Source organism: Lepisma saccharinum, chromosome 9 (genome assembly GCF_977018435.1).
Source record: "Lepisma saccharinum chromosome 9, izLepSacc3.1, whole genome shotgun sequence".
Lineage (NCBI taxonomy): Eukaryota > Metazoa > Arthropoda > Insecta > Zygentoma > Lepismatidae > Lepisma > Lepisma saccharinum.
Genome location: NC_139237.1, coordinates 35,366,160 through 35,379,893, shown reverse-complemented (window position 1 = coordinate 35,379,893; position 13,734 = coordinate 35,366,160). Strand labels below are relative to the sequence as shown.

At 36.5% G+C, this 13,734-nt stretch overlaps 1 protein-coding gene across 2 annotated transcripts in view; it reads left to right on the top strand.

The window, feature by feature from the left end:
* Window positions 1-13,734, top strand: part of LOC145992000 (sulfotransferase 1 family member D1-like) — a 513,969-nt gene that overhangs the window by 486,720 nt on the left and 13,515 nt on the right. For both annotated transcript variants that reach the window (XM_083128006.1, XM_083128005.1), the window contains exons 4-5: window positions 9,283-9,478; window positions 12,117-12,243. In XM_083128006.1, coding sequence (XP_082984132.1) covers window positions 9,283-9,478; window positions 12,117-12,243 — 323 coding nt within the window. The remainder of the gene's footprint in view (window positions 1-9,282; window positions 9,479-12,116; window positions 12,244-13,734) is intronic.

The following is a 13,734-nucleotide window of genomic DNA, read 5'->3' as shown; positions in this document are numbered from 1 at the left end:
AGTTGCAAGGCGGAGCAGGCGGTGCGTGAGCCTCTCGTTATTTTTGCACCATAACCATGTGCGGGGTTGATTTTCTTAACTAGTTGTGTTGTGTTGTGTTATTTCTTTGTTGTGTTATGGTGCTGTGTTGTTGCTTTGTTATAGTGTTGTGCTTTTAGTTTTTATATTAGATATCAGATGTGGAGACCGTGGGTTGCAAACCAGGTTCCTTTAGCAAACGTTGTTGCGCAGGAGGATTTAACTGACGAAAGTGACCCCCAGCCAAGTACTAGCAGCGGCAGTTCCAGAGTGCTGAGGAAAAGAAAGAAAATTCTGAACAAACAAGCTCAAGAATTTGTATGCAGTGTGCACGAATATGTCTCCAGGAATAATTCAGGAAGAGGACCAATACCGGAGACAGCAAATATTTTGAAATTAGACAGGAAAACAGTGCGAAAGATCACAGAAAGAGGCCCAGTTACACCAAAGAAGCCTGGTAATAAAAAGAAAAAAAACATAAAGTGGACGAGTTTGTTTGCGATTTTGTTAGGAGAGAGATTTACAATTTTTTTTCTGAAGGACACGCACCAAGTGTCTGTGAATTATTAACACAACTGAAACTAATATCAGACTTCCCTTACAAACAAACGACGCCTCGAGAGCTTCTGAAGAAACTTGGTTTTTCTTTTCGTCAGCTGAAGAAAAGAAATGCAATAATGGAGTCGATAAGAATTGTTGCTTGGCGGTATTGTTACCTTCACAAACTCAACAAGTTGAGATCAGAAGGCTGCCAGATTATTTATTTAGATGAAACTTGGTTTGACACTCACGACGTTGTCAAAAAAGGGTGGGACGATGGTACTTACAACTGTATTATAAAGTCGCCGTCAGTGCGAGGAAAACGCATCATGGTGCTTCATGCTGGGAGCAGTGAGGGGTGGGTCCCAAATTGTTTGTATCTTTCAGCTAAGAACATTGGAGATTGTAAAGCTGATAGTCACGGCGAAATGACCGAACAAGTGTTTGAAAATTGGTTTACCAATAATCTGCTGCCAAATTTGCCAAGTGATAAGAAGTGTATCATAATTTGCGATAATGCAAGTTACCACTCGAGGCTGCTAGTGAAAATCCGAACTATGAAGCCAAAACTGAAGGATATTATTTCCTTCATGGAGAGGCAAGACATTCCAGTACCGAAACCTGTTCCTATAAAAGCCCTTTTATTAGAAATAATTAAATCGGCAAACATTACTAAAAAGTACGTAGTGGATGAGCTTGCAGCCTCACGTGGACATGAAGTGTTGCGACTCCCTCCCTACTATTGCATGTTTAATCCCTTAGAACTGGTGTGGGCCAAGTTAAAATCATATGTGAGGAAAAACAATGTATCTCCTACTCTAATGCCAGTGTATGCCAGCTGTTGCGTGATGGAACAGAGACAATTGATGCTCAGCTTTGGTTGTCCTGTATTCAACACACCATCAAAATTAAGAGAAAATATATTAACCATGACACGGATAGTAACCAGGAGAGATTTGTGATTCAAGTGGGAGACAGAGATGACGATGAGTGAAGGTAAGTTAACTATATATGTATATTCTGAAAAATATATTTTTCGAGTAGAAAATATGTAAATATGAGGATTTATAATATGTCTCTTTCCTATCTTTATTAATATTGTCCTTTTTAATCTTTTTCTGTATTTCTTTTATCTTTACATATTCTTTAATTTGTTTGTTTCTCTTTCTTTTTCTTTACCCTTTCCTTCAATTTGGCAACATCGCTATCCTACTCCAGTTTCTTCAAGAGAAAACTGCCCACTTGGGTGTTTCTTTTAACAAAGAGCACCACTACCTTTGTTAACCGCTGGGGATGGATATAATGAACACACGGACTTTACATTCAATGTTAATGGTCCCAACATTGCAAATTGCTACGGAATTTTCCTGGATTTTACATTTTCCCATAATTTTTTTGCAGCTTGGTAAGCTGAAAAACATAAAACGAGGTTTCCCTGTAGTCCTTCTCAAGGATACAAATATATATATATATACTGTACATGTGTGTGTTTATATAGGTACAGTGAGCGTGGGAGGAGGAGAGGAAAAGAGAGGTACAATGGGATTTAATTTTCCAATATCTATCAATCCATACATACTGGGTCGGCTGAAAAGTTCATAGGCTGACTCATAGATGGCGTTACTAGAATTAAATCCATGTGATTTTTACTTAGTACTAACCTTCAAAAGATACGTGTATAAATTTCACAGCTGCCGGATAATTAGTTCGTGAAATATAGCATTGTGAGTGAATCAGCTTTTGTTATTGTGAAAAAATGGATAAAAAAGAATTTCGTGTGTTAATAAAGCATTGCTTTTTTGGGGAAAAAAATACTGTTGAAGCCAAGGCTTGGCTTGATAAACATTATTCGGACTCTGCACCAGGAAAATCAACCGTTGAGAAGTGGTTTGCTAAATTTAAACGAGGCGAAATGAGCGTCAAAGACGATGCATGCAGTGGAAGCCCAAAGAGGCTGTTACCGACGAAAACATCAAAAAAGTCCACAAAATAATTTTAAATGATCGTAAAGTGAAGTTGATCGATATAGCTGAGACTTTAAAAATATCAAAGGAAAGTGTTGGACATATTGTGCATGAATATTTGAACATGCGAAAGCTGTGTGCAAAATGGGTGCCGCGTGTGCTCACAATCGATCAAAAGCAACAACGTTTTGATGATTCGGAGCAATGTTTAGCGATATTCAACCGTAATAAACACGAATTTTTCCGTCGATATATTACAATGGATGAAACATGGCTCCATAACTACACTCCAGAGTCCAATTGACAGTCAGCCGAGTGGACTGCACGTGATGAACCGAATCCAAAGTTTGGAAAGACGCAACAGTCGGCTGGCAAGGTTATGGCATCAGTATTCTGGGATGCGCATGGTATTATATTCATCGATTACCTAAAAAAGGACCAGACCATCAACAGCGATTATTACCTAGCGTTGTTGGAGTGTTTAAAGGATGAAATCACGAAAAAACGGCCCCATTTGAAGAAGAAAAAAGTGCTGTTTCATCAAGACAATGCACCGTGTCACAAATCAATGAAAACGATGGCAAAATTATATGAATTAGACTACGAATTGATTCCCCATCCACCATATTCTCCAGATCTGACCCCAGTGACTTTTTCCTGTTTGCAGACCTTAAAAGAATGCTTGCTGGAAAGAAATTTAGAACTGATGAAGAGGTAATCGCCGAAACTGAGGCCTATTTTGAGGCTAGAGAGAAATCGTACTATAACAATGGCATCGAAAAATTGTATGACCGCTATAATAGTTGTATCGCCCTCGAAGGCAACTATATTGAATAATAAAATCGAATTTTGTCAAAAAAATATATTTTACTATGTTAGCCTACGAACTTTTCAGCCCAACTGTTATATGCATGTTACGAGATTCACAGAAATAAAACAAATCTGTTAGTGTGCTGCAGTGGTAGCGTCGTCGCCTTGTAATCAAGGGGTCCCGAGTTCGATTCCCGGTGGAGGCACATAGTGGTTCATATCCCACTTTAAATTGTAGGTCTAGTCCCGATTAGCCTTACTGTGCATAAAGTGGACTTAAAACAACAAATCAATCCATTGTTAGTGTGCTGATTGGCCTCTAGGGGATGTTTTGTGAAAATGCAGCAATAGATAAAGCTTTCCTTGTTTGTTTAACCATTTCATTTAAGTCTGATTGGCAGCAAGTCAACTTCCCTTTCCATGGGCATTCAGATCTTGCAAATTGTGTGTACCAAATACGAGCAGTCCTCAGTTCGATACTTGTTGATACTTCATTGTTAACCCAGCATCATGAAGGCAACTGTGGAGTTACTTTTAAAGAAGAAATAATGGCCTTCAGTGCAGGAAGCTGGAAAACACAGGAGTGCAACTCAATGTACTAACCACATGCCACTCAGTGCAATTATTTATCCATGGATGAAGTTAAACCTGTTGCTTCTCTGCCACTTAGCCAAAATCCAGAGTGGTAGCACAGCACACTACAATGCCAGGGTTTCTGGGCTTAAAATTCCAGCCTGGTCATGGGAGTTCTTTGTGAGCGACCCTTATCAATTTCATCAGATTATCACCCATCCTGGGGTGTAACGAGCAAGCTTCTGGCGAGATAACAAAAAATCAGCCTCACTTCCATGTGGTACACCCCAGTAATTCCTTCTTGCAGGGCACTGAGGCTCTGGCACTGAACCCATAGCCAGGATACTTCTTTGTGGGGCTGTGTTGTCCTGTGCTTGTCCTTCTGTGTGCTGAGTGCCCATTTACAGCCAAAGTTTTTAACCTACATAAGGAGATTTTTAATCATCAGAGAAGTATGATTTAAGTTCTTGTTAAGTAATTAATGAATTAATTCATTTTAAAAATTGAGTAAGTAAGTTTTTAACACAAATATTTTCTTTTCTTTTTAGGGGCCTGTCCTCAATTTTATTTTAGATGAAGGGCTTTTTCCTGTATTGAGTGATTTGGAAAAATAGACTATGTGCTGATGTGCCCATACTATAACAATCAATAAATCAATCAATCATCGCTCATCCTCATTGTTACAATTAGCCAAGAGTGGCAGAAAAGTGACACTATATCAACATATAAATTCTCTAACACAGAACCTGCCACACAAACACAGTATAAAGTTGGTATGCTCGTGTAAATGCATGGGGCAATCAAGAAAAGCAGATTCACATTTAGCATTCAGTCTCGTATAGTCCTCACAAAAACTTTGGAATATTGTTACATTAGGCAATACGGGACAGGCAAGATCTTGGAATTCAATTGCACTTGGTATCTGTCTATCTGTCTGCTGAACGTTCTCGTGTTTTCACTGACATATGCCACCATGCCTATCACCTATCATCTAATCGTCCTCGCCTTGTAATCAAGGACCCCCGGTTCGATTCCCGGTGGAGGCACATAGAGGTTCGGATCCCACTTTAAACTTCAGATTCAGTTCTGATTAGCCTTACTGTGCATAAAGTGGACTTAAAAACACCAAATCAATCAATCAATCAAAACCTATAGCCTAATATAACAATATTCCAAACTTTTGTACTTAATATAACAATATTCCAAACTTTTTATTAGGAGTGTATTACTGGACTAAAACTTGGAATACTTTCCACTTTTATGTCGTGTGCTCAGTGCTTTATTTTATCTACGGTTTCCTTCCACAGGTGGGAACATAGACTTTTAATCATTATATTCATAAAATAATAACTACAACTGTTTTTATAATCATGAACTGTTCATGAAGGAAAGTAACACAATAGAACAGTTGTGAGAATGGGCAACATATTACATATCATGCTTTGAACGATCAGCAACTAATTGCAAGTAAACTAATGCATTATTGAATCTAACACACATGAACACATTAAGGGAGATGGCTCTTAGTTTTTCAATATAATTTAAATGTCATTTCTTTCTCTGTACATACATTGTAGGGTGTGTTCCATAAGTCACACAAGTTTAACACATTAGACAATTTATGGCAAATGGCCAATCCTTAAATTCATACATGAAGCTTGTGAAAGTAATTATGATGTTTTTAATGTTACTTTCCATGCAGTGAGGAAGTTCTCTCTTACATGAAATGCATGGGCTGCAAAGTATTTTTGTTCTGTAAAGATGGTCTGCTGCTTGCAGACAATGCACATTCATGGTTTCTTCAAAATTCACTAGTTTGGAAAATACAATACAATTTGAACAGCAAGTGATGCAAACCTTGGCCATTGCGAGAGTGTGTGAAGCTGGTCTATCGCCTCTCTGCTTCCCCCTCTCTCCCTTGAAATTGCTTCATTCATTTGAAATTACAAAAAAAAACAAAAACAGAAAGCTTGTTATTTCTATTATTAATAATAGAAATAGTGTTCAGGTAGTAGAATTCAAACATAGAAACAAAGTAAAAACTGCATTAGGTTAAAAAAATTAAGTGTAAAGTACAGGGGCCAAGTTTTATTTTCATATTTTGTCATGTAATCCAAGTAATAAATGTGGTTTTACAGTTTTTAAAATTACAAAGAATTGAATTCTATATAACAGGTTACACTTCATATTTTTTATGACTAAAATATCCCCCTAAATTATTAAAAGTTTTTTTGAAAGTGATGTGTAAAAGTTAATGAGATAGAATAACTATAGATTTCAGTACACTAACTGCAGGAAATTAATAATGAAATCCAGTTATTCTTGATATTCACTCATCTCTTGGTTTGGGTCCATAATTATAATTAGTATTGTCATACACTAATCAAACTTTATCAATGCCCTGATACCCAATGAAAATTTCTTGCAAATCATAGGATATAAAGCAACATGAACAAGATGATGTTGAACAACTTCTAATTATTACAATTTTCAAGAATCAGTATTGGTATCGGTGGGAATCAATAAGAGTATCAGTATGGGTATTGATTCAAAGTGATATTGGCTCAGGTCTACATTCTATATAACAATATAATAAAGTCCACTCTTGAAAGGCAAATACTAGAGATTATTAGACTCAATGCACTGGCCATGTACATCCAAGCAAAGACCCACTTGGTAGTTTAGTTCTGGGAGGGCTTTTGCACTATGAAGAATGAAAGGAAATATATTATAGTACAAGGGTGCCCATCCCCCTCAAGTCCAATGGTGCATCTTCCCAAACTCATGTCATGCGTCCCCCAAAAAATTATGTCATGTGCCCCCCCAAATCATATCATTCGTGCCCTAAAACAATATCATAATCCGCACAAAGTATTTAATTACGATAGCATGTCTACTGAAAGTAACTTTTTCCTCAGCATTACTGAACACTTGATCTGCTCCTCCTCCCATCACTCAAAACCACCCCTAAAATTGTTCATCATAATCGAGAATATTGCTTGTCTTACATAGAAATTTTCAGCTAAAAATGCAGGCTCAACCAGGACTCGAACCCGGGTGTCCGACATACCATGCCATTTATCTAACCACTGAGCTACCAAGCTGGCCTGGCCTCGCCTGATTTTTCGCTATCACTGTTTTACCTGCATGGAATCGTCTCTGCCAGTGCTACTGCAATGTGATCTGTTGCTTTTGAAACACAGTAGACTTTGATGTTGCAGGTTCGAGTCCTGTTCAAGCCTGCATTTTTTGCTGAAAATTTCTAGGTAGTACATCTCCTGCTGTGTGTGCCTAATCTACAATCGCTTATCTTGTAATGCAGCTGTAGTATAAAAACTTCTCAATCATCTCATTAAAGTGCCAAATATGCATCCCAGCAACAGAAAATTGCGAGCAAAGCGAGCAAGAAAATGTTTACATCCATTTCTTTACAGGCTTTCAAGAATATTAATTTAATAGGATGTCAATAATTTCTTAGTCTTTCCAGCTTCTCCTTTTGGCACATTTGGGGTTGAAAACATGTGGATACCAAACTCTCTCTCTACTACAGAAATCCCTTGACAATCTAAGATTTAACACTTTATCAAGAGCTTTCTATATCCCCCTTGAAATTTAATACTCAATCAAATTTAGACTTACTGTTGATATTGAAGAGTGGATATTGCTTCCTCCAAAAAATTTATTCTCAGTCTCCACACCAGAATTTCCGCAACAGTCTTAGGCAATAGCAATACACAAGAATTAAATCTTCCCTCCTTTTAATGCTTAATCCCCCTCTAACTAAAATACCCGCCACAATCTAAAACCTAGAGTTGGATACTGTCCCCCCCCCCCAACATTTAATTGAGAACCCCCCAGAACCCACATGTGAATTAAGGCCTATCGATAATACCCTTAAAAACTTTATATTCTTCATCTAATGGATTAAATATGGTGCATTTAAGGTGTAAAATCTTTACATATATTTTGGAAAAAGATATAAATGTTGAATTTTATATTATTTGAAGAGAAAAAAACAACCAAAAATCTCGATGGAGCAACCTGCGCCATAATCCCTTCTGTGGGAACCCCTGATATTGCACCATCATTACATATATTTCAAATGTAAATTATTACCTACATAATCTCCAGATAGTATTTTATAACTTGTTAAATTATAATAATAACTAAAGTTTCAACTAGTAATGCTTTACTTTGAAATGTATATTTATCAACATAAAACCATGTAGAAAACTTAATGTTTTTGTGCAGCAACTGCAATTCTATTGTTACAGTGAAACCTGATTTTATATTCCTGAGGTTTTACATTTTCCAACATTATACACTTAATTCTCTTTCCTAGTTCAAATACAATGAAAAGATAGGATCATTCCCCAAAAATTTACATTTCACAAGATTTTAAATTCTTTAGTCACCATGGGTACGAGGTTTTGAAGAACATTGGGTGGGCTCAAACACTTGAGTAATAAGTTCACCAAAAATCTCATAAATCCTTCCTTCCATGTATCACAGTTGTGTATTCAGCAGACTTGACCTGGTTTACTACACCAATTCTTATTTTATTGCATACATTTATTGTATATTAATTAGATATATAATAGAAATAAAACATCAAAGCTGCTATTCAACTTAAACAAGAACAGAAGTTTGGCAAATTCAAATTTTCTGGCAATTTCTATGAATGTATATATGTATGAAAAAGAAGTTAGTTTACCAGCATAATATGAGAAAATATGCCACTGTAGTAATGTACACCAATTAATGTGCCCTTACATATTTTTTAAAAATATGTTATTTGCAGATTTCAATAAGCAATCCACCACAAATCATGATGACAAATACATAATAATAATAACAATAACAACAACAATAAGAATAAATAACAACAACAACATGACAAATTATTGGGTGGGCTTCAGCACCATGAGCCCATATAAGTTGGCGACACTCATGGACGTCTGGAAGGGGGCAAGGGGGGGGGGGCATGGCCTCTCCCTGAAAAATTAAAGTCAACCAAGAATTATAAATTTCCCACATATAATTTCATTTCAGCCACAAGAATATGTGTTAATAATTGCATGAACATGATAAATTCAAATTGAAGCAATGGTTTTTTTTTCAGGGAACAACACTATTATGGGGGAGAATGTGCCTTGTTTGCCCCCCTTCCCCGCAAAAAAACCTTGCTTGCCCCTGCCTGGAAATAATCCTGGGGATGCTCATGGTACCACTGTTAGCCACCGTTCCCTGAAAAATGTATAACTGAGGTTTCATTTAATAATTAAGAGATTTATTTTCCAGTTTTTTAAAATATATGTCTGTGTTGTTCAGAAATCAACCTGTCTTGCAGGAAGAAAATTCTTTCTCTATTTTGCAGATTCAGTATGCTCATTCATGATGAAGTGTTTGCAGAACTGCAGGAAGTAAACAGTAGAAATCCAGAGCAGATGGAGGCAGTCAAAATGGCTAATACTCCGGCATATGAACTTCTGGATGAAGCACCTCCACCAAGATACATTAAAACCCATTTGCCATTTTGCCTTCTGCCACCAAAATTAGTGAACACATGCAAAGTGAGTGAGTGGTACAATGGCAGATTTCTATGGTGCCAAAATAATATAAAAGTAGAGTATTTTTACTGACTGGCAGCTTTTTGAATAACAGGATTCTGATTCTTATACTATTGTGTAAGACAAATGTGTGACACCAGTGGACTGCATATTGCTGTTGCAAATACATACTAGTTCCTGCTTTGATCATATGAATTTCATAGGGAAGATTTAAAAATACACCATGTGCATTTCATTATTTCATATTGAAACATGAGATTTTATAATTGGGGAACCTGATAGGGCACCATATTTTGCAATCTACATAGTTTTCTGGCCATGTATGGGTCCAAAATCTCCAAGTTTATATTCCTGAATTTTACATTTTCCACATTATACATTCAATCTTGATGGTCCCAAGTCCCAACATAACAAAATGCTTTAAAGTTTACCTTGATTTTACATTTTCCTGCATTTTTAGTTATCTTTCAGTTTGGTTCCCTGAAAAAACGTAAAATCGAGGTTCCATCGTATATATATGTTGAAACTTCATATTGAGCTGGGCTTACACACTTCTGGAAGATCTTGCACACTTTTGCACTTAAACTGCTCAGTGGAAAGAAATTCACACTTTTCGCTCATATACTATTTGGAAAATTTTCTGAAAATAATCTAAATTAATTATTTCAAAATTTTCTTCTAGATTTTGGATCAATTTCTCTGGGGACCTAAGAAAAGTTCCCCAGACCCAATTTAGTTCCCTTGAGTAAAGTTGTGTATTCAAACACATTTCCACAAAATTACCAATCTGTCCAGTCTCCCTCCCTCTCTCTCACTCACTCACTTACATGCACACACAAGCAAAGTGCTGTGTTTGCACTGCCAGGCCAAGAACATTGCTTTCGACATGAAAGTGAATCTGTCAGTCTGAATATATGTACATTTGTGGCATTTTGAGTGGTACATGATGAATATACTAAACAAAGTACATATAACATCTAGATAAATGTGTGATATCTGAGAGAGAAATGTAAGTTTTATACCTTTAACATGTCTAAGATTCTCTCGTCAATATATACACATAGGTTTTTCACTGACATTATTCAATGGTACTCATTCAGGCACTTTCTTCATAGGTGAGAATAAACATAAGTAAATATATGTGAAACTACCATCACATGTGAACATAACAGAGTGTTGTTCAGTATTTCTGATCAACTTGGCATCAATATTGAATGTATCACCTGTAACCATAGTACTCTTTGTTCAATTTTAAGCCTGGTCCTTTGCAAAATATGAATATTAAAAGCAGGTGTTAAATTGAAATAAGAAGAAATTACTTTATAGCAGTGGCGTAGCAAGGGGTGGGCCAAGTGGGCGACCGCCTGGGGCCTCGCACCTGAAGGGGCCTCACATCCCATGGGGTTGACACGAAAAATGTATTAATTATAAGTGAGGGGAAAAAAAGATGGAAAAGGCTAATTTTCTTAGGCAATAAAATTAAAATTTCTGTTTTTATCTGGTTTTAAATTCTAGTTAAACGTTATAATACATCTAAGAATAAAAAAAAAAAGTAATTTTTTTTGTCATGTTTGTGTTATGAAATATTTATGCAAGAATTCAGGAGATATTACCCATTTATTATTTTCTTGAATAGAAAGCACTTTGTCTTGTATTTTCTTCTTTCTCTCGACCTTGCACTCATGATTTTAATAGGTTAACAACAAAGCACCTCCAACTGCCACGAAGCAAGCATGATGCATTGAAATGCTTGCATTGTTTTCAACTCAAGGAGAGCATGGATAATTAGTTCTTCCTTTCTTCCTACAGCTTCAGATTTCAGCTCCCGGAAAACAAAGAAGGACATTTTAAATTATGAATATTATTTTCGTCAGTAATTTATTATTATTTAAATATGATAATTTGTTGTCATATCCATGAAGATTTTGTATCGATTCACATTGAGATTTCAAATGTAAAGAATGGATGGGGGCCTTGCACTCTAATCTCGCCCAGAGACTCGTGATATGTTGCTATGCCACTGCTTTATAGTTGTATAAAAAAGATGGAACTGGAAATCGTTGGGATATTAAATACATAAAATATAATAATAATCTAAAGATTCAATAGTGAAATTTGGGTTCTATAATTTTGTTTATGGTTACGTCAGTTACTGTATTTCATTTGGGGTTTATATTCTTCATTCACTCATTACGTTGTCTAAAGCCTATCACGAAAAATGTCAACTAAACCTCATATTAATTTAGCCCTTATATGTTTTTTTTACAAAACCTACAATTTTTATGGCTTAAATCTTAATCCTGTTTATTACTAATCTTCCACTTCCTTATTAAAGTTAATTTATTTGCTTGGATATTGGACCAAATTTGGTTGTTTTTCTTGTCCTCCGTAAAAGAGGAATATTTCTAAAAGTAAATAAAACTAAAGATTAAACAATTAGAAGCTCGTCATGCACCATGTCAAACTGATATATGAAAAGTACCAGAATCCCTCCCCCCCAAGACATGTGATTCTGTGTTGTTTTTGGTATGGACATGTTCTATAACTAGAATGAAATGCCACCTTGAGTTAAAACAATGTGACTAGCGTATTATTTTGTAATGAGTAACATTCATTTGGTTTTATTCTTTTACTCATGCAGGTTGTATATGTGGCTAGAAATCCAAAAGATGTTGCAGTTTCATACTATCATCTATCTCGACTCATGAAGATAGTGAATTTCCAAGGAAGTTTTGAGAAATACTGGTACTACTTTGAGAAAGACTTAGGTGAGTCCTCTAAAACAGTGCCTCTTAAGAGGGTACAAGACATTCATCCATGCAAGTATTCATAGATTCCAACATGAATACATCCACCAATAACACCCTTCCGTTAGTGCACTCCTTCAACGAGATCATCATTCCATACACACACCCACACACACATATTCCCATTCATCTAGTCAACACAGCATGTCATCATCATCTACTTCCTGAGTCTGGCTGGGTTGGCATAGATGTCAAATTTCTCCATTTTTTCCTGATCTTCCACCACTCCTCTCTTTTCACTGTGTTCTAATCTTGTCTTCTTCTCCTAACACTCTCCACTATCTGCTCTTTCCACCGACATCTTGGTCTCGCCCTTGGATTTACTCCCACTCCTTGTGCATGGTAAGCTCCTACCAGTGGTCTTTCTAAACCCATCCTTTTCATGTGTCCAAACCATCTCATCTGTGTCTGATTTATACTGTCCTGAAGCTTCACCACCCCACTGCCTGTTGGATCTCCTCATTCCTTATTCTATCCCTTTTAGTTTTTCCCAATATACTTCATAAAAATTTCACCTCCACTGCCTGTATCTTTCTTTCTTTTGTCTCTCTCTGTCATTGTCCACGTCTCTGCTCCGTACATTGGCACATAGTATGTGTTATATATTACCTTCTTGCATTTCATAGGTACATCCCTTTTCCACATTAATCTTCGAACACTTTGATATACTCCACCACCCATTTGTAATCTTCTGTTTACCCAATCATTTATTCTTCCACTTCTCTCAATCTGTTCCTAGATATTTTGAAGCTCTCCACTACTCTCAACTCTTCCATGTTCATCTTTATTCTTAGTTCATTTCTGGCTCTGTATCTTGTTGTTGGTAGCACCTCACTCTTTCCTGCACTGAATTTCATTCCTGCTCTTCTGATTTCTTCATTCCAACTATAAAGCTGTCTCTGTACTTCTTCTTCTCTGATTACCCATATTACAAAGTCATCAGTGAACAACAGGGTCTTAATCTCCTCCTCTCCTATCATCTTCCCCACCTCTTTGTTAATTGCATCCTTTGTAATTATGAAAAGCAGTGGGGAAAGAGCACTTTCCTGCTTTAGTGCATTACTTATACTGAACCACTCTGATCTTCCCACTGGTGTCCTCACACAGCTCTGGATGGTCTTGCATGTGCACTGCACTCTACACACTATCTATTCCTCAATTCATTTCTCTCTTAGAGCCTTCCAAATCTTTGTTTTGTCCATGCTATCATATACACTTTCTATATCTAGAAATGCCATAATCAAATCATTTCCATACTCATAGTGCCTTTCCTGTAATTGCCTTATGGTGAATTTCAGATCTACTAGATCTACTGTTGATCTGCCTCTTCTAAATCCATACTGTACATCTCTCATGTTCAGCTCTGTCAGTTCCCTTATTCTTTTCTCTAATATTTTCTCATACACCTTTGCTGAGTGGCACATTAGTATTATTCCTCTGTAGTTTTTACAT